The following is a 20,770-nucleotide window of genomic DNA, read 5'->3' as shown; positions in this document are numbered from 1 at the left end:
ATACTGACTATAATAGTTTCCCTATCCCTGCCCTGAGTAAGCAAACGATTGTGTTTTTCCATGAACTGACAACCAATGGCAAATGCTGGAATGCCTGAGTGGCAAGTGTTAGCTTGAATAAGTGAACTCAGCTGAAATACTTTCACCTTTAAGCATGGCTTCTCCAGCTTGACACACAGCCCATCACTTGTTGTGGTGTAGTAGTTCACAAATTCATTCAGGGTTGAAAAGGCTTTTCTCCTGGTGAGGAAGAAGCCACCTTCATCCAACCTTCGTATTCTGTAGTGTTTTACTGCCCCTTCATCTAAAACTAGAACATAAAACAAATCCTGTCAATAAAGGCATTGCTGAACCCAAACCTTTTCTTGTCATCACTGTATAGAATGAACTTTTCACAACACTGGTATCTTTCCACTTTGTCACAGATCGTATGAAATTTACAAAGAGGACACACCCAAAATTTGTGGGGGAGAAAGCAGGGGCACTCACTGAGAGATAAGATTGAAGGAACGAGAGGACACAAACTAAAAAGGAAGAGTAACAGGAAAACATTCCAAGCTTGGAAGGCCAGCGAGCATCAGTGAAGAAAGCCATGAAATTAAATCTGTTGTTCTAACAACAGAACCAAGAAAATCTGATCCAGCTCAGAAATCACAGCATCCAGAAACAACAGCACAAGGTGTGGAGGAAATCTCAGTTCATGCTGGTCTTTCACCCCCAGGAAATCTAGTAATGGGAAGAATGAAACAGTGTGAAGTATTAAAAGGAATTCCACAGTGCCAATGCAAGTCACTGGAGAGGCACCCTTCTGTGCAGACTGATAGCAGAAAGATCCAGCATATGCAGCAGGAGATGTTTTACGGAGCCTAAAATGTGGTTTGCATGCTCCCCTGCAATATTGTTTAGTCCACAGGCAAATCCTACAGCATCTGCAGGGACAATAGCCTGCATTGCATTCTGGTAGTCTGAGCAACCAGGGAAATTTTGTTCTGCCTTTGGCCACTAATCACTCTCTCTTGCTAACAACATTCCCTTTTACTCCAGAGAGTCCTTGCTTTCCTCCCAAGGTGAGATTCAGAAAGACCCCAAGCCCAGCCTGATCGTGGGAATGCCAAGTCATTGAGAGCTATCCAGAAGCTTAAATTCTGAAACGTATAAAGGAGGCCAGGAAGAAAAAAAAAAACAGTTTTGACATCACCATTTTTTTTTCTGGACTTGTTTTGGGTTTGTTTGGATGATGGGGTTTTAAACGATTGATAGAATTTGTGTGTTTCCTGAAAAGAGGCACAACCCAGTGGAAAACAGTGCTGACTGACTGAAGAAGTAAATCTTAGTCCTTGGGGTCAGCTATACATGGCTATCTCAGAACTGTAATTATGAAACTGTTATGAATCATAATATAAATATCTGATATGCAGGATAGCTGAAATATGACCACCAAAGTGGTTGCAAGCCACAGGATGAGAACCACTGCTCTATACTACCAGGTTTCAAACAGAAGATCCAATTGACTAAGTTGATAATAAAAGCATAATATGATAATAAAAAGACATCATCTGAATTTAGGTTAAACCTTCTTTCCTTCCTTTTTTTAATACAAAACACAACTGGACAATTAGCTCTCTTAAAGAGAATATCATTATCTTACATTATAATTTTAAGTGTATAGTGTACATCCTTATACCCTGATCTGTCAAATTACCAATGCTACTGACTGACTCTTAGGTCAAGGTTAATTGACCTGAACCACCATCTCCAAGTAGAAGGCTTTTATTACGATGGAAAACTTAGCTCATAATAGATTCCTGTATCTGGATTAAAAGGCTAACAAAAAAATCGAAGAGAGCTGTAAACAATGCCACGTCAGTCCCAATTCATTTCTCCATAATGTAATAAAAAAATATGAGAAGTGGAAGCAAAATATAAAGTATAGCTGCAATTTATATAACTTATTGGCCTGAAAATTTAAGCTTTGTCATTTATCAAAAAGAAAAGTGCATCAATTATAGCTGGGATGTCTAGCAAGCCAATAGATCTGTAATTGGAAATGATGAAAAGCGATTTTTTTAATTCCCATTTATTAAACAAGATGGACCATCTCATGGCTCCAAATTGAAGTGGACTATGTGTACATTAAACACAAATTTATGGATTTCTGTTTAATGGGCCACAAAAGACTGAAAGGCTTCCAAGCAAGAGATTTAAATCAATAGCTGAAGAAAGAGTTAAAATATTCTATATTGTTTCCCCAATCAAGGGGGAATATTTCAATGATTGATATAGCTGTAGAAAATTTCTACTGATTATAAAGAAGGCTTGAGTAAATATTTGCCAGATTTTTCTTAATATGGCTTTGAACTCTTTAACTTAACCAGGTACTAATATTTTGGAATACAGGTAGAGTTTCCAATCACAGTATGAATAATTTTATTTCAAGATATAAAGAACCACTTCAAATAGGGATAATCCAGGCTATAATTTAAATACATGAATGAAATGAATGCCAGTCCCCCTGGGCCTTGATGTCATCAACATTGAATTAAATGTAGACTTTAGCAAGCCCCAGCCTCCCAAATGTTTCTGCATTCATGTGCAGGTCTTTCTGATACCCATATCTTTCTCTCCCTGCATTCTATACTTTTGTTTTATTTTTCTACAGTCTTTTCATAAAACTGAGATCATATACTGGGCTTTTTGAATTTCACTTAAATGATTTTTTTCCCATGGATGGCCAGCCTAGCAGCTGCCTCTCTGTCTAGATGTCCATTTAAAACCATTAGCAAGCCTGCCCGGCCCACTCAAGCTCTTGGCTTCTAGCAGATAACACACTTAAATACGCTGACAATAAAGGTATCTCTTGAACAACATGGCCTGTGCACTTACAGTGCCTAGCACAGTGTGGGACGGAGTGACAACTCACACAAACATCTCTGACATGAGCAACAAAGTCATCAACTGGTGAATTAAAACTGAAACATAAGTTACTAAGGCAGCTGAGGCAAACTTAAGTGGGATAGCACACAAACACTCTCAGAACGTCAGTAAACTTACCTAGAATCTCATCCTGTATAGATGAGCATATGTTGTCTACATATGTATGCAGATACACTTGCCAGTGTGTGCATGCCGGGAGGGCAGAGGGCAGTAACATGGTTGCCTCTTTCCCTTCCTTCCTATTTTTGAGACAAAGTTTTCACTTCATTGAACATAGAGCTCTTTCTTTCCTTCTTTCTTTCCTTCCTTCCTTCTTTCTTTCTTTTGTTACACTGACCAAAGAGTATCAGGGATGTCCTGATCTCTGTCACATTCCAACACAGATACACACACACAGACACGCACACACAGACACGCACACACAGACACACAGACACAGACACACACATACACACTCACATGCATACACACACACACACACACACACACACATGAGGAAACAGAGACAGACAGACAGACAGACAGAGATGGAGAGAGACAGAGAGAGACCACTGAGGTCATAGATATGTACAGTCATCCCAGCGTTCTATTTTTACATGATTCCTAAGGATCAAAAACCCCACACTCAAACTTGTACAGCAACCACTTTACATATAAAACCATCTTTCCAGCCTAAACTTTATTTTTAAAAGGAAAGAAAGCAGACTAATAAATTACAATTAAAAGGCAATCCCATTGAAGACATCTAACTCCCTGGTTTTTTAAAAGCAGTGGGAATATATAATTATTCCACTCCTTTGTGGTGTCATGGGCCACATGACAAAGCAAATATGAACTGTTCATATTCGATCTGAACAAAATTGAAAGACATATATTATTTAAAAATTAGGCCACAGCAGTTACAGCAGAGAAAGTCAATGCATCATAATCAGGGTGAAGGTACTTTTGATATTATATATATTTGTGAGTAGTCAAATTAAATTAAATATATGTATATTTATTCTTAAAAGTAATTTTAATTTACTAGAGCTCCCACAGTTACTGTCATTCCAAATGGCAATGAATTCAGGGGTCTTAAAACTGAGGAGAAATAAGTTTATATTCCTTTTGTTTCCTATGATTTGTTTTAAGGAAATCAACCTTACTCTAAATTCTGTAGCCTACAAATGGAAAACCATGCTTGTGCCACTTTCAGTGTGCGTTGTTGTGGGTTCAGAAAATTAGGCGCTTCAGTAGTTGAACTGCAAAAATGTAAATAAGGCCAACTATAAGGCATATGGAACCATCCATCAAAGACTCGGTAGCATTGTGACAGATCTGAATGATTACAGATCCTGTGTTTACCTTTTTTTTTTCTCATTTGTGCTATTTGACCTGGGGAGGGATGTTCCCCTATCAACTGATTAATCTACCAGATCATGTATAAGAATTGGCATAGACTAAAAGATATAAGCCTATATGAAACTACAATAAAAGTTTGTTGACTTCAAAAAGTTCTATTTCTGCATCTAACGACTATATAGACCACACCACAGACCACGGGACTGCCCCTTGGCCCTCAGAGTAAACTGACTTGGGAGTCTAGAGTAGCAATGTGATCTACATCATTTGCCACCAGCCAGGCACAGGCACACTTATGTGCAGTTGCTGACAGGTCCAGCTCAGTTCTGTCCTAGCAGGAAGGTCTTGTCTCACCCAGTCTCAAACAGTAGAAGAGGGTGGTTTGGCTTGAAAGGAATGTTGTGAGATTATATCATTTAAATCTATCATAGAAAATACTGTCTTACTTCCACCAGACAGGCAGCATGCTAATCAAGTATGTCGAATAAGTGTAAAAGCCAAGATATGCCAAAATTAGATGTTTTGAAAGATAGGAGCTCCGAGACATAATAGAAGCATAAAGAAACCCAGTCATTTCAATGAAAAATAAATACACAGCAGAGTGAGCAGCCTGTTGTTTTAGGGATAAATAAATGGATGGTTAAGCAAATTCTTATTTTTCAGCATGTCTTCTGGCATTTGGCATCATGTGGGCACAGCCTTATTGCTTTTGATGATACTAATCAGTTCCCACACCAAGTAAAACAATATGACTTCCTTGATTGAGCCAAGGATTGAAAATTGAGAACTCTCTGCCCTAATCTTATTCTGTCCATGATTTGTTCTTTGACCTTAGGCAAAGAATTTCATTTCAGTTTCCTTATCTAGAAAATGAGAATAATGATTGTATCTCTATACCCCCTCGGGATAGTTCTAGTATCATTGCTCACAAAGAATGATAGATATTTGCAATGTGTAATGTGTGGGTAGGACATTACAATATCAGTAATATCAAATAGCCTTGTCAGCAAATGAGAGATGTTTCTGTAGCAATACTTCCTATCCTTTGAACAATGATAACTGGTTTCCAAACAGGATTTGGGGGGGGGGGTGCTATTAATGCAAGGTGAGAGAACCTTGCACTTATAAACATCTTATTTTTCTTGACTTCCAAAGATTTGGTTATAATGTTTCAAAACTATGCCAAAGGCAATCTTGACAACTCTCCCTATAACAGTGCCTTAGAACCCAAGCTGAATCATCAGCTCTACTGAATGACAAAATAGCTTGTAATTGAATGATTATGATGTACAAAATTCAAAACACAGTATTGCTTTTTCAGAGAACCTGAGTTTGGTTCCCAGCACTACTTTTTTGTTGTTGTTTTGTTTTGTTTTATAATCCTTTATCACTTTTTTTTGTATATATATATTTTTATTTTCTATATTCTTTGTTTACATTCCAAATGCTTTCCCCTTTCCTAGTTACCCCCCTCCCCATATGTCCTATAAGTCCTCTTCTCTCCATCCATTCTCCAATCATCTCCCCTCCTTTTTCTCTGTCCTGGTACTCCTCTACAATGCTGGATCAAGCCTTTCAGGATCAGGGCCCTCTTCTTCCTTCTTCATGGGAGTCATTTGATAGGCTAATTGTGTCTTCTTTTTTTTTTTTTAAGAATTTTTTTTATTTACATTTCAAATGATTTCCTCTTTTCTGGACCCCCACTCCCCGAAAGCCCCATCAGTCCCCTTCCCTCCCCCTGTTTTCCCACCCAACCCTTCCCACTTCCCTGTTCTGATTTTGCTCTACACTCCTTCACTGAGTCTTTTCAGAACAAGGGGCCACTCCTCCATTCTTCTTGTACCTCATTTGATGTGTGGATTACGTTTTGGGTATTCCAGTTTTCTAGGTTAATATCCACTTATTAGTGAGCCCAGCACTACTTTTGGTGGCTCACAACCCCCTGTAACTCCAGCCACAGGTGATCTGAAGCTCACTTCAGGCTTCCATGGACACCAAACAGATAGACACACATAGTCACATTGATGAAAATAAATCTAAAGGTTAAAAGCACACTCATTGTATAGTAAGTTCTTACCCTACAGAAACTAGAGTAGGACTTGAGAAATGAGAAAAGTCTATCTGTCTTAAAATAGTAAGTGGTATCATCTAAAAGAATTGTTCTCTCTTCCAGGACAAAAATGTCAACTATGTCAAAAAGAATACTGACACCTATCTTATATCATGCATATAATTTACTTTGTAGGTCCCCAGAACATCCTGTTCCCAGCTAGAAATTTTCAGTGTTCTGTAGACATCAATCACTAGGTTTTACTGTTAAACTGTAGGTTGAATTAGGTGAAAATTTACCACGAAAGCATATGTGTTAGTTGACTCAAAAATCTTACTAAGCTAGCCCTTTGGTAAGGGCACACTCATATAGCCTGGACACCTCCACGACAATCCTGGGTGCTAGTCTTGCCTCGGCTGCTACTGATCTTCAGAGGCAGCATAGAAAATAACCTATAATTACACTCAGCTTTCTTTTCCATGCTATGATTCGGAAATCATAATCCTGAACCATTCAGCTGTTCTCATGCTTACTACATGTTAAAACTTATTCTCAAGACCCATAAAGACCAACCAACCCCCTCACAGAAATAGGTGAATTTCCCCTTCATTTCAGAGTCAGCTTATCTTTCTCCTCTATTTTAAGAATAGAATGAAAGTTTTGTTTTTTGTGTGTGTGTGTGTGTCTGATATCTAAAGCAAATGAGTATCTTTTTAATTACCAATGTATAATTTTAAGTTATACATTGTATAACTTAAAATTAAGTTATAATATAACTTATAAAGTTATAATATAATATAAAGTTTCACTACTTTAAGTGAAACTTTAATGAAAATTATCTATTGCATACAATTTCATGTGACAATGACAATAGCCTTTAACGTGCCTAGTTTTGCAATGAAGCCTTCCACAAAGCAACCTGACACTTTATTCCTCTTGGCATTCTGGCCCTTCACTTGATATTATGTCTGCAATAAATCACCAGATATTAACATTCTTGCATTATACCGCCTCAGTTGTCTGCAGAAACTCTTTTCACTAGGTTGACGTATAATAGGACATAATAGCCATTGCTTCTCCTTTTCAAAACTTACCCTAAGGAAATGATTCAAATATTAATATCACTTTATTTAGTTATGTCTCTGCCCTGTTTCAGAAAGGACCAAGATTTTACATCACAAAATAAAGTAAAATTTTTAATAAATGCATGGGGGCTGGCATAATCTTTCAGTAGTGGAGTACCTGTCTACTATGCATAAGCCCTGAGTGCAATCTCCATCACTGTCCACAAGATGTATAAAGAAATAAATAACATAGTTATTTATATTAATAAATATGTAATATTTATTAATATATTAATAATAACTTTAATAAATACATGTTATTTATATAACATAGCTCTAATTACAAAAATGAATATGTAAGTGGAGGAAGAAAATGGGACAAACAGAAAGGAAGTACGACAGTGATACTGAGACTAAAGCCTATGTGGTATCATCAGATATCCATTCTCATTGGTAAGAGCTGGGTCAGACATCTGACTTTGCTCCTTTCCAGAAGTTCACAATAAAGACAGAAATGCATTCAGCTACATGACTGCCTAAAGGGAAATATCAACAATTAATCCAATAGACACACACACATGTGTGCATGCACACCACACACACACAGAGAGAGAGAATAAGCTAAATACTTATGATATTAAAATGCAAAATAAATTTCTCATATAGACCATAAAGCAAACTTGAAAAATACAACAATCAATATCAGCAAAGACATTGTCAAGAGTAAGTACAGCAATACACTGCAAAGAGGAGGTTCTCATAAACTCTATTATTATGGACTAATTTGAAATCCGAAATCCAATAAAAGCGTGTGTATGGGAAACTGAAACAATAGTTAATCACCCCAAGGAGGAAAAGCGATATGAGCAAGAATGCTCACTGCATCATTTTATAGGACTAAATGATTGTTAAATTGTAGTAAATCTGGGGATTGAGACTTAATTGTTGAAACTGAATAATTGTAAAAAGTTGCCTAGCAGGAGGGAGGAGATATGTATTTACTGTAATAAGTGAAATAAATGAGATATACAATTAAGAAAGGATCATAATCACAAACATAAGGATACAGCTGGCAGCTCACATGCTCCAGAACCTTTTGCTGCAGAAGGGACTCAGCTGAGGTTCCTGGTGGAAATCATAATTGCATATGGACAAAAATGATTAAATTTGCCAACATGAAGATTACGCTTTGATTGGCAAATGTGGGGGTGTTTTAGTACATCTGTTTATCATGTCAGCTATAATAACAATACACAGCCTTTAAAATAACAGCATACACATAAAGCTTCCAGCCTGATTTTTTGTTTTTAGAGAAACAGTGTAAAAAATTGCCTGCTTAAAATTAGTATCTATACACTTGACTCTTTGCATGAGGAAACAATGAAATCCATCTTTCTTTCACATTTAAAGTCATAATCCATCTTCTCTACAAAAGACACAATGTCTCCCCTCATGCCTCCTCTCCCACAGAACCCCTGGATAACCTGATTTCTAAATTCTTATAATTATCTACCATGGGAGACTCAACGAGAGCCAGTTTTGTTTCTTCTATTTGCTTTTTTTCTTATATTTATCAGTATTTTATACTGTTCCAACTCCATAACTTAAATTTATCTTGTTTCATAAATCCTTGCACAAGTTAAATGATAGAGTCAAATAGCAGAGCACACTAACCTATGTCAAGAAGAATTTCTTCTGTGACCACAATCATGTATCAACATGCTCAACAAAGGCCTTCTAATGACAGAACTAAGCAATGAAATAACCTGTTTGTTTTAGGATTTCTACTCATGAAAGTTTTGGCACCCCAAGGTATGATAGAACTCTTAAAGGGACAACTTTAACTAGAGATGCTTTGAAATTTTCACTGTTTTGTTAGAGAAGGGACATTGGAGAAACAGAGCCTAATATGAAAAAAAAGTTGTCGAATTACATTAATGGATTTTTAAATTTTTAATAATGGAGAAAATGCCTGGATGTTTAAAGGAATGTCTACATTTCTCGAGCAATGTGTTGGTTCTTTGAGGACTGGGATCCAAGTCTAAACCTACAAGCATGGCCTACGGAAGGTCGGTACAGTCAACAAAATCCACCAACCATCCACCACTTATGTCCTGATTGAAGAAAACATGATAATTTATTAACTTCCAGGAAGCATGTTACATGTTCCAAATCTCTCTAAGAGACTTCAGTTCTTCACCAGAACTCTCAGAAAACCTTCCCCATGATGGGGAACTGAGGCTAATTCTTATTTGCCCTTAGAACTCTTAAACCACAATTACTCTCTCTTTCCTCGCCATGTTTCATTTCAACAGAATATAATGGTTATTCCTGGTTGTCAACTTGACTACATATGAAATGAATTACATATGATCCAGAATTGGAGGGCACACCTATGATCCAGATCTTGGGCTGGAAGACACAAGTTTCTGACTTGGATCTTGGCATGGAAATCTTGAGGCATAGTGGCCATGAAACATTTAGACCCAAGCAAGGTAATATGTGCCTTTAATCCCAGGAGACTGAGGCAAGAGATCTCTGAGTTTCAGATCAGCCTAGGACAAAGCAATTCCCAGATACAGGTATGATGGTTCATACCTTTAATCTGGGCCATGCCTTGTCCTGGAGGCCTACATAGGGACATTGGAAGAAGGAAAATTTATTCTTTTCCGGCTGCTTTTATTTACTAGCCAGTACATCTGTTGGAACCTACTTCTACAGAAGACCAGCTGAAACAACTAGCCTTGTGGAGCTGAGTAACTCTTAGATTCTTGTACTTCCCATCACATCTGACCATTGTTGGGTTAGTTGGACTACAAACTGTAAGTCATTACTATAAATTCCCTTCAATATAGAGAAGCATTCCATAATTTATGTCACTCTAGAGAACCCTGATTAATACACAGAATGAACTTTAAAAATGTTGGGAAAAAATGCAATGAATAGTAATGAAAATACCTTAAAATCACATTTGATCCCATTAATAATTGTTTCTATCTATTGGGGTTTAGATAAAGAAATGTTCCACAGAGGCTCATATGTTAGATGGATTTTCAGAAGGGCAGCATACAGAGGTGGAGACACTGCATGTTAACCAGTCATGAAAGCCCAGATATCACATCAGTGGATTCGTCCTTGAGCTATAGAGAGCAGATAACTAGTTAGACAAAATAAGTCACAGAAGGTGACTTTGAAGGATGTGTTCTGTCCCAGGCCCCTTCCTCTCCATTCTCTAGGATTCCTGAGAGACAGCTGATGTAGGCAGATTTGTCTCTCTTGTCTTTGCACCTCATGTGCTGCCTCAGCACGGCTGGACTGAAAACTCTGAGCCATGACAATACTGTCCCCCCTGTTATGCTGCATTTCTTGTGTGCTTTATCATAGCAAGCAAAGAGCTAATGAAATCTCCTTTGAAATGATTCATTTTGCATACTAGCTCATTTACTTTCATACTAGAATATTGTCTCCTTCCATTTTCAACCTTGACTCTTTTTTTTTTACAGTAAAGGTAACTCTTGGTAATTTCCCAATTATTCATTCTTATTTCTAAAACTGCATGCTTTCTTTCCCAAAAGTTTCATCATATTAAATGGGACATCAAACAATAATAAAATCCTGTATTTTTCCAGATTTTTATGTATATGGCACGAGAAAGATTAATTTCGTGTGTAAACTTAAGTAAACTAAAGAATTCTTGGAGAAAGCATTATTTATAATCTGTTTGGTATATAGAGCCTTTGTCAATAAAGACTTTGGTGCATAGAGCCAAACTGAAGGAAGCTAACTGAGTCACTGAGGCCCTTGGAAGATATACTGAATCCTGACTGCTTCTGTGTTATCTTTGCTTCACAGATGCTATAAGAAAAGCAGTTTTGCTCCAGCACCTGTTCTCCCACAATGATGCCTTTAAAAGGCCAGAAAACAATGGAGTCAGACATCCGTGCACTGAAATGCATGAAAGCATGAGACAAAACTAAGCTTACCTCTTTTAAGTAGAACTTTCTCTAGATTTTTATGGCAAAGATAGAAATATAATTCTTGCAGGCAGCAAATAACTTGCTTCTGTATCCAGGGAAGGTAAATATTAATGGTTTGACTTAAAACCACATGGTGAGCCTGGCATCCACAGTCTTAATCTGCACCATCTTGTTCTATTGAAAATGGATAAGGATTTTGACGTCGCTATCTTAAAGTTCCAAGCTCAAAACAAATAATTCTCCATCTATGAGTACTGCGTAGGAATGAGATGATGGTAAGGTGAATTTCTTCCACTGATACACCTTAAAGGAAAGGGAGGAGTACCAGCTCAACCCTCTGTGGAACATTTAACCATATTTTGATGCTCCTCGTTAGTTAAGATCTTGAGCTCCTGAAAAGCTTCCCTCATTCATCTTCTGTATCCCTTCAGGGACTTCAAATAAAACAGGTAAATATTTAATTCAAAGAAAAAGCTAAAGAGACAGCCTACAGAATGGGAGAAATCCCTGCCAACTGCACATCTGACAGGGAATTAATAGTGAGTGAGTGTGTGTGTGTGTGTGTGTGTGTGTGTGTGTGTGTGTGGTAGGTATGTGTATGTATGTGTGTTCTGTGTGTATTTCTGTGTGTGGAGGCATGAATGTACATATTCTGTGTGCTGGTCTATACTGTGTGTGTGTGTGTGTGTGTGTGTGTGTGTGTGTGTGTACCAAATAAGCACACAACCCAGCCAATAAATGAACTAGTGAAACGAATGAATAGTTCTCAAAAGATGAAATACAAATGCCCAATAAACATTAAAAAGAATATTTATCAGCCACCAGGAAAATATAAACTAAAACCACATTAAGATTCCATTTTGCCCACTCGCAATGGCTATCATTCAGAAAACAAATAAGAAGAAATGCTAGTCAACATAGAGGTAAAGGGACACATGCAACACTGGTAGTAATGTAAACTCAACCAGCCACTGTGGGGAGAGGGCATGCAGATGGGGCTAAGACCTGACCCAAAATAGTGCTCTTGAGTAATTTACCCTAAGGTCAGTAGGTCAACATATTGCAGAGACACTTGCACATAGGTGTTCACAACAGCTCTACTCAAATTAAACAATCAACCTAAGTATCTGTCAATGGAACAAAGGAGAGAAAAGAAAATGTGGTGGGTCTGTAATGGAATTTTATTGAACCTTAAAGAAGGAGAAAGTTGTGTTGGATTTAGGAAAACAGAACAAAATACAGATTGTCGATGTTAAGTGAATGAAGTCAGACTTAAGGAGACAGATGTCATGTCTTTCTCATTGGTCATTCCATATTTTACATAGATATATAAAAACACGTATTTATACATAGCATAAAAGAGCAATTAAGGTATCTAAAGAATGGGACTGGCTGAAGTGGGGAGAGAACAAAGCATAAGGGTGGTGGTCTAGATAGGAACATGGTCAAGCTGCCGTATATATTTGTGTGAAAACATCCTTTTGAAATTCACTCTATGCGACATTGTAAGGGTTTGTATACACTTGGCCCAGGGAGCGTCACTATTAGAAAGTGTGGCCCTGTTGGAGTAGGCGTGGCACTGTGGGTGTGGGCTTTAGGACTCTAATCCTAGCTGGCTGGAAGTCAGTATTCTGCTAGTAGCCTACAGATGAAGATGTAGAACTCTCAGCTCCTCCTGTCCCCTGCCTGCTTGGATGCTGCCATGTTCCTTGATGATAATGGACTGAACTTCAGAACCTGTAAGCCAGCCCCAATTAAATGTTGTCCTTTATAAGAGCTGCCTTGGTCATGGTGTCTGATCACAGCAATAAAACCCTGACTAAACAGACCTTTTACCAACAAATATTAATTCATATTTTCTCATTTTCCAAAGTGTTCTCTTAGCTAGAATTCCACACAACCATCCTAAAAACTAAGACGTTCAAGCTAGAATCATAGGGATCAATGTTAAAGCTAGAGACAAGGGATCATCTTTGACTCTTGTCTCTTTCTGACTTTTTAACTCAGTGAGCACTCTGTTCCCTCAATCTGTTTCCCACTGTCACTGTCTTGCTGAGGACTCATCAGTGCTTTGTCCCTGGTTCTCTCAGTAAAGCCAAATTCAGGTAGTCTCCAGTCTCACTGTCCATCTTCATTGTCAACAGGGTTGTCTTTCCAAAATGCAAATATTAACTTTTAGCTCTCCTCCATAATGCTCAAGTACGTCCCCACTGACTGAAGTTCAGACTCCCAAAGAGTATTCTCCTCTGGGCTGGCAAGATGGCTCAGTGGTTCAGAGAGCATTGACTGCTCTTCCAAATGTCCTGAGTTCAAATCCCAGCTACCACATGGTGGTTCACAGCCATCCATAATGAGATCTGACGCCCTCTTCTGGTGTGTCTGAAGACAGCTACAGTGTACTTACATATAATAAATAAATAAATCTTAACAAAAAAGAATATTCTCCTCTGTACTCACTCTTTATAGTTTAAGTATTTACTTAAAATTCTAGAAAGTAATATTCTGTTTCATATCCCTGTTCATTTGCATAAACTACTAGCTACAATGAGAATGCCTTCTACTTATATATCATATATTAACTAATTTTTCAAGGCCAGGATCTCTTCCTTCCTTAAGCTTTTTAGCTATCCTAATTAAGCAGAGTGGCCCCCTTGACCCTGAGTCTCCCACTGCACACCAGCCTCCAGGCCCCACAGGCTAGATATTCCAGTGTTACTATTGTGTGTTTTCATTGCACCTGTCCTCAAACACGCAGCCATTTGATTGTAAAGTTCATGATTTCATTGCTTTATTAGTCTAGTTACAAGCACAAAACTGTCTTGTCATTGTTGCAATTATTGTTTATTGGGCTTTTATTATATATCAAATTTAGTGCTAAGGGCTTTATATACATGATCTCAATGAATCAGCCCTGATGTAGAAAAATTAAGCTAAATTAGCTTTAATGAGGTGCTCAAGGTCACTCAGCAATTATGTGCCAGAGGTAAAATTGAAGCCCAGATAGTTCAAATTGGTTGATGTTTTAAGCCTTGCTTCTCATTAGAACAACCAGAGTTCTTAGAAAGATGTTTCCAACCTAGACTCACAAGGACCAGAATTACAGGGAAGTACACCACACCTAGAAACTTAAGTCATTGCTCTAAACTTTAGTTATACTTTCTCAGTGATTTTTTTCAGTTATAATATTTGACTAATATAACAAACCTTCCAAGACATTTAAATAACATTTATAAATCAATCAAATCATGCTGAGAATTGGTGGAGTTTAAGTTACCTTATACATTCAGCATAGTGGGTAAACAAATGAGTTCTCAGTACACCTGAGAAATAGACAAGTGAATAAATGATGAATCTATAAAAGACTCAAGTGACTTCTTATTGTTTATGATTCTTTTTTTTCCTTCAGTCCCAATGGAAAGACCTTATTACCATCTCAGAACCTTATTACCTATTGCCTTGCCATCTCAGACAAATTCTAAGTGGCTAACATATAAAGAGGCTGCTGAGTCAGACTTCAAATCACATGGTCAACACATAACCCAACTGTTAATGTGCTGTGGACCAATAAATGGTTTTAGTCTAGGTTTTGAAGAAAATTGTTTCAGTGTGCTGACTGACTCAGTGGTGATTTAGAGAACTTCACAGGAAACATTGTTTTATATTGTGGTTCAAGAAAACTTTGATAAACTCATTCATGGGGATTTATGAATGGAACACTACTTAGCGATATAAGTCTTTTCCTTGTGAGGTAGCATGGGCTAGGGAAGAGCCTAGGCTTGGTCTCCATAGAGTCGGGGTGGAAACCACCTTCCCTCAAAGCTTGGGAAGCACTTTATTCATGTCATCTTCCATTTTCTCCTATGGAAGGCAGAGTCAAAGATTCTCTGCAAGACTATTAAGACCATTAGAATAAGGACCCTTAAATTTGAGCATGTTTATGTGCAAAATCGCCACTACAGTGCTTCCAAAATCACAGGTAGCTGACACTACTTGAGCTGCCCCTTAAGCAGATATTCAAGTCTCTTCTCCTCAGGGCCATCCCAGAAGAGTGGGGAAGGATAGAAGAGAAACATTAATAAAACAGGCTTGCTGCTGTATTTATATTTAAAGAATGATAGATGGATTCTCTACCTAACATTAAATCTCCCCACTTTTCATCTTTTATTTTATTTTAATGTGGAATAGGCCTCATAGAAAGCTCTGAACCCAACTGCCTGCTCGTATATACCTCTCAGATTCTTTTCTTTCTAGTTGTGTGACCTTGAACAAGCTAGTTCCATCTTTTCATCTCTGGGTTTCTCCATATGTGAATATGTAACTAAGTGCACTTCACAGAGCTAACTGTGTCAAGATACAAAATATTCAAGGTCTGCTGGTGGTGTCCTAACTACCATGTAGCTAACTACTGGGAAAGGCAAGATTGCTCTTGGGAGAATCCAACTGAAGCCACCATGACCAGATCCTTCCAACTAAGAGGATTGTATCACACAGTTCTGGTTTCCAATGTCTTCCAAATCCCCAATGTAAAGAAGCAACCTCCATTTCTATTCAGCTCAGTATTATCATGTAGAGAAATATCTTCCTTGACTTTGATGAGTTTCTTACTTAGCTAAAAGCCAGAGTAGCTCAACAAATAAATAGGTGTCTTTCCTATGTGAATGCATCTCTTCTATTTCATTTGCATCTTACCTTTATTGCCAACTGGGATATATGCTCATGAGTCAGGGACTGTCTTGTTTTCTATTATAGCTCAACCCTCTGATCACTTACAAGGGCATAAAAGGCTCTAAACAAATATTTGATGAATGAACCACAAGTTCTTTAAAGCCAGAATCATCTCTTTACTGGGAAGTAGGTTTACAGTGGAGATTCAGAAAATGCCTCTCAGTATAATTACACAAACATGGAAGTATAATTTTTGCTTATTTATTTTTCTGTTACATTTTTGCCTTCTCCATGTTTCAGTTTTCATCATTTTTTTTTTTTTGCGAACACCTGTGGGTGTTAAGGAGATAGCTCTGAAAGGAAAGGAGACCAAAAGGAAGTTCCTACCCAGCTAAACAGCCAGGAAATTAAATTTAGCCTCTGTCGGGAATGGGCTTTTACAGCAGTGAAAAGATTTCTAAGATCTTGCCTAGTTCCTGTGCCACAGTTTCTGATAAATAAATGCAAAGCATGTTGTTTAAGTGTATTAGAAATCTCTTCTTGATTGATGGGATGTAAATAAATAGCTATAAATTATCCAAGACACATGAATCTCTTTAAACATATAGTTTAAAATTAGAACTACCATATTATTAATTTGGTTTGTATTTATTTGGTTTCCTTTTATATAATGAACACATTTTGCGTGACAATCACCACATAGACCCTAGACACCATAAGAAAATTAAAACCTTTGTCAGTCTTTTAAGATAAAAACAAAAATAGTATTGCTGCCAACTAGGTGTTTTCATTCACAGCATAAATTTTTAGAAATATTTTTCAAATAAAATAAGATAATGATAACCTTCCTATAAACCACTGGGTCCTGAAGACTGAAAATATAAGTAACTTACTTAATGGAAAACAAACATTTATGAGGATGGGTGGTAGTTTAGTTACTGTAGTAAGAGTAACTTTACAGTAGCTATACCATGGGAGAAAGTAATACTAAATTCGGTGGCCATACATGCTCAAAAAGAAGAAAGAAGTAAGGGACTCCAAGAAAGTGGAAGATATTCAAAAGAAGAGAGGGGGATAGAAGGACTCATGGAGCTGAAGGGAGTATATACATTCATAAAAAATAAATGAAAAAAAATTAGTTAATTAAGTTAAATGTTATCTGGGAATGGTTAACAATTTTGTAATTTTGATAATACTTTAATATGCTTTACATTATCTTTCAACTGTATACGTGGATAGTCCTCCTCATCCTAAGAATAAACGTAGCATTTCCGAAGGGGAAAAGTAAATTAAAAAAGAAAGAAAAAGATGATAAAACATTTGTTTTCTTGCTTCATAGCATGTTATTTCCTGACATACCACAAGAGGGTGGATGTAGTCAAAAGCTGGCCAGTGGTCGAGTTTTTCAGTGGGGAGCTGAGGAAGCTTGCAGAGTTTGGGGATTTTATTTCTAATTCTTTCTTTCGTTTCCATCCTTTCTTTTTTTTAATGACGCACTCTCATAGACTGCGTATAGAATACAGGAGTGACTGAATGCCTGTGGCTGCAAGCTCAGCTTAAATTGTTCTTCCTTGCCTCTGCCTCTCTGTCAATCACAGCTCAAAACTTTTGGTCCTCCATCTTCCCCCTCACCCCCACCCCACCCCTGGCATGAGATCATTGCACCTACACTGTGATGAGAGCCACCAAATGAAGAAAACTGTTAGCTTCAATTTCCTCTCGCTATTCACAAATATAAGCCATACCGAATTCATCCCCCTCACATTTATAATACGCGCAATGCAATATCTTTGTTATTTACTCAAATGTGTTGGTGATAATGGATAAACGATATCCAAATCTTTATCTTCTTATTTGAGAGTTCAAAAGTGGATTTCAGAAGGTATTTACCCACTCTCAGTTTAAGGAACACGATATATGTTTCAAAAGTAAGAAAGTTCTTAAGAATGAGCATTATCTGAACAGAAAAATAACTGTATTTTGGTTTTGGATCTTGGGGTTCTGTTTACTTGTTCTTGCTTTGTTTCTTTTCCAGGAACCGGAAGAACAAGAATGGTACTGGAGAGATGACTCAGCAGTTCAGAGCACTGGCTGCTCTTCTAGAGGACCTGGGTTCAATTCCCAAAACCCACATGGCAGCTCACAACTCTCTACAACTCCAGTTCCAGAGAATCTGACACCCTCCCAGAGACATACATGCTGGCAAAATACAAATGCCCATAAAATTACAATTAAAATAAATAATAAAACTGCTAAAATAAAACCTGATATTGTATATACTATTTTTTTCTTTTTTTTTTACTATTTTTATTTTCTATATTCTTTGCTTACATTCCAAATGATTTCCCCTTTCCCGGATTCCCCCCTCCCCATATGTCCCATAAACCTTCTTCTCTCCATCCATTCTCTGATCACCTCCCTCCTTTTTTTCTCAAAACTTTTTCTCAAAATGAAAAAAAGAAAGAAAGAAATCTATTTCTTTTTATTTCAAGTGGGGAAATGTCTTGCTTTAAGTGAGGCCATATAACCCTAAAATGGCAAAATTCATTATTAATTATTGATATGATTTCTTTGTTCTCTTTCCTCTGTCCAAACATTCCAATGTACTCCTCCTTGCTCACTTTCAAGTTAACAACATGTTTTTTCATTAATAGTTGTAATATTGATATGTATACACAGACATAGTCCTAAATATATCCCTCTCAGTCTGTATATTACTTTTATGTATTTTTTAGGGCCTGTTTGCACTAGACAACCAATTGTGATCTTCCCTGAGACATGTATCTGCCCTGTTCTCTGAATTTCTTAATTGCCTATAGTTCTTTGTGTAAGGTTGAGGCTATGTCACCTTTCCCCCATCCATTTTAACATATGTATTGTTCAGCTTCCTGTTTCATCAGTCATAATGGTGAGGCTGTGTGGGTGTAGCTTCTGACATTACTAGGAGACACAATCTCACATCAAACTCTGATCCTGTGGCTCTTACAATCCTTCCACACCCTCTTTTGAAATGTTCCTCTGCCCTGAATGCCTGAATTGTTTTGTAGATGTCTCTTTTGGGACTGGGCCACACAACTCTGCAACCTGATTGATTGTGATGTTCTGTAATGGTCTCCATCTATTACAAGGGCAAGTTTCCCTAATAATGTGTAAGGACTACTACACTTACCTCTGGACGTAAGAACAAATATTTAGAGTGTAGTTTGGTACTATCAGGTTTGGTATTCTCAGATATTTTTAATGAGATTTGTCTATCCAGTACAAAGCAAATTAATACACAGTGATTTAAATACACATAAATGCTAATCTGTGATCAATTTAAGAGTATTGTCTAATCATGTTTTATAATGTAAATTGGGAGATCCTGTTATAAATAGCCAGAATCTCAGGCAACTGTTGCTATCAAGTAAATAAAATTATCTGAAATTAGGCAGAAACAACATAGACACCCGTTTCTCATTCTTCCTCCATTGGATGAGTGGACAGTTCCCACGTGGATATATGAAGCAATGCCACTAATGCACACAACCTCTAGTCACACACCTTAAACGCTTATCAATCCTTACTTTGCTAGGTGGGAGGGACTTGTACTTTACTAACATGATCACTAGCAATAGGAGTAACTGGGAAGGGGGGGTGTATAGGATCAAAACACAATGCATTAATGTCTTAAAACTAATGAAAAATTTAATTAAAAAAGAAACAGTTTAATACTTTCCAACAGATATGACCTGAAGATTTGCTTATTCTACAACAAAAATTCATGCATTGAGGTTGCAAGTGCCTAAACGATGGATTTGGAGATGAAGCCTTTGGGAGATAAATACAGGGGACTCAAGAGTGTGGAGTCCCTAAATGCATTGGAAAGAAGAACCCAGGGCCTTCTCTCTGACTTGAGATGGCCATCTATATACCAGGAAAGGAGCCCTTCCTACCCACTAAATAACCCAGAACGTTTAGATCAGATTTCTTAACCACAAGAACAGTGATAAATAAATATGTTGTGGTTTTAAACCACTTCAAGCCAACTGTGATGGCAATGTTCAGTGGTTAATGTTTGACCAGACAAATGTGTGAAAACAATCACAAGAGACTGTTCTGATTTGTTCTTCTCCTGAAGGTCAGCTTCACAGACCAGTGGGTACTACACTATTATCACCTATCTGTCTTCAACTGGAGTCATGTTTGGTGGGATAAAAGCTGTTCTCCCATTCAGATGTAGGAAGTAAGGAAATGAAATATAGACAATTCCAGGGTCACATAGCAGGGTAGCAGTAGCTGCCTTCGCAATACAATGTCTTTCCTCTATAAGGCAAGGGCACATACTGAACACAGGTCAAAGAATCCTTCCACCTTCCTCCTAACCACCCCCATCTACAGCCACTTAAATATCGTACATTCTGACAATTATGTATCTACATTGCACTATATTCCTATAAAAAGGGGGAAGGATGGAATATATCGAATAAATCACTATGAGTGCTCAGAGTTTACAGGGCTGCTAAGAGTCTATCACTCTTTGTGTTCTACCAAGGTGACATAAAATAAAGAGATACTGCCTTCAGAAACTGTTAACTAGCTACTCTCAACCTATGAGGGCAATGTGAGACAAAATACACTAAAAGATCACTTTAATTTGCCAGAACTAAAAGTTCATTCTATCAGGAATTACAAAGACATCAAATCCACTGACCTCCATATGACATCAGTTTCTATTTAACTGAGGCTGATTCTTGCAG

The 20,770-nt window shown here is 37.5% G+C and overlaps 1 protein-coding gene across 1 annotated transcript in view; it reads right to left on the bottom strand.

The window, feature by feature from the left end:
• The window catches only part of Frk (fyn related Src family tyrosine kinase), a 96,953-nt gene that overhangs the window by 19,340 nt on the left and 56,843 nt on the right, over positions 1-20,770 (bottom strand). The window contains exon 3 of the mRNA XM_052164262.1: positions 147-310. Coding sequence (XP_052020222.1) covers positions 147-310 — 164 coding nt within the window. The remainder of the gene's footprint in view (positions 1-146; positions 311-20,770) is intronic.

Source organism: Apodemus sylvaticus, chromosome 19 (assembly GCF_947179515.1).
Source record: "Apodemus sylvaticus chromosome 19, mApoSyl1.1, whole genome shotgun sequence".
Classification (NCBI taxonomy): Eukaryota; Metazoa; Chordata; class Mammalia; order Rodentia; family Muridae; genus Apodemus; species Apodemus sylvaticus.
The sequence above is the reverse complement of the archived record's forward strand: the minus strand, read 5'-3'. Positions and strand labels throughout refer to the sequence as shown.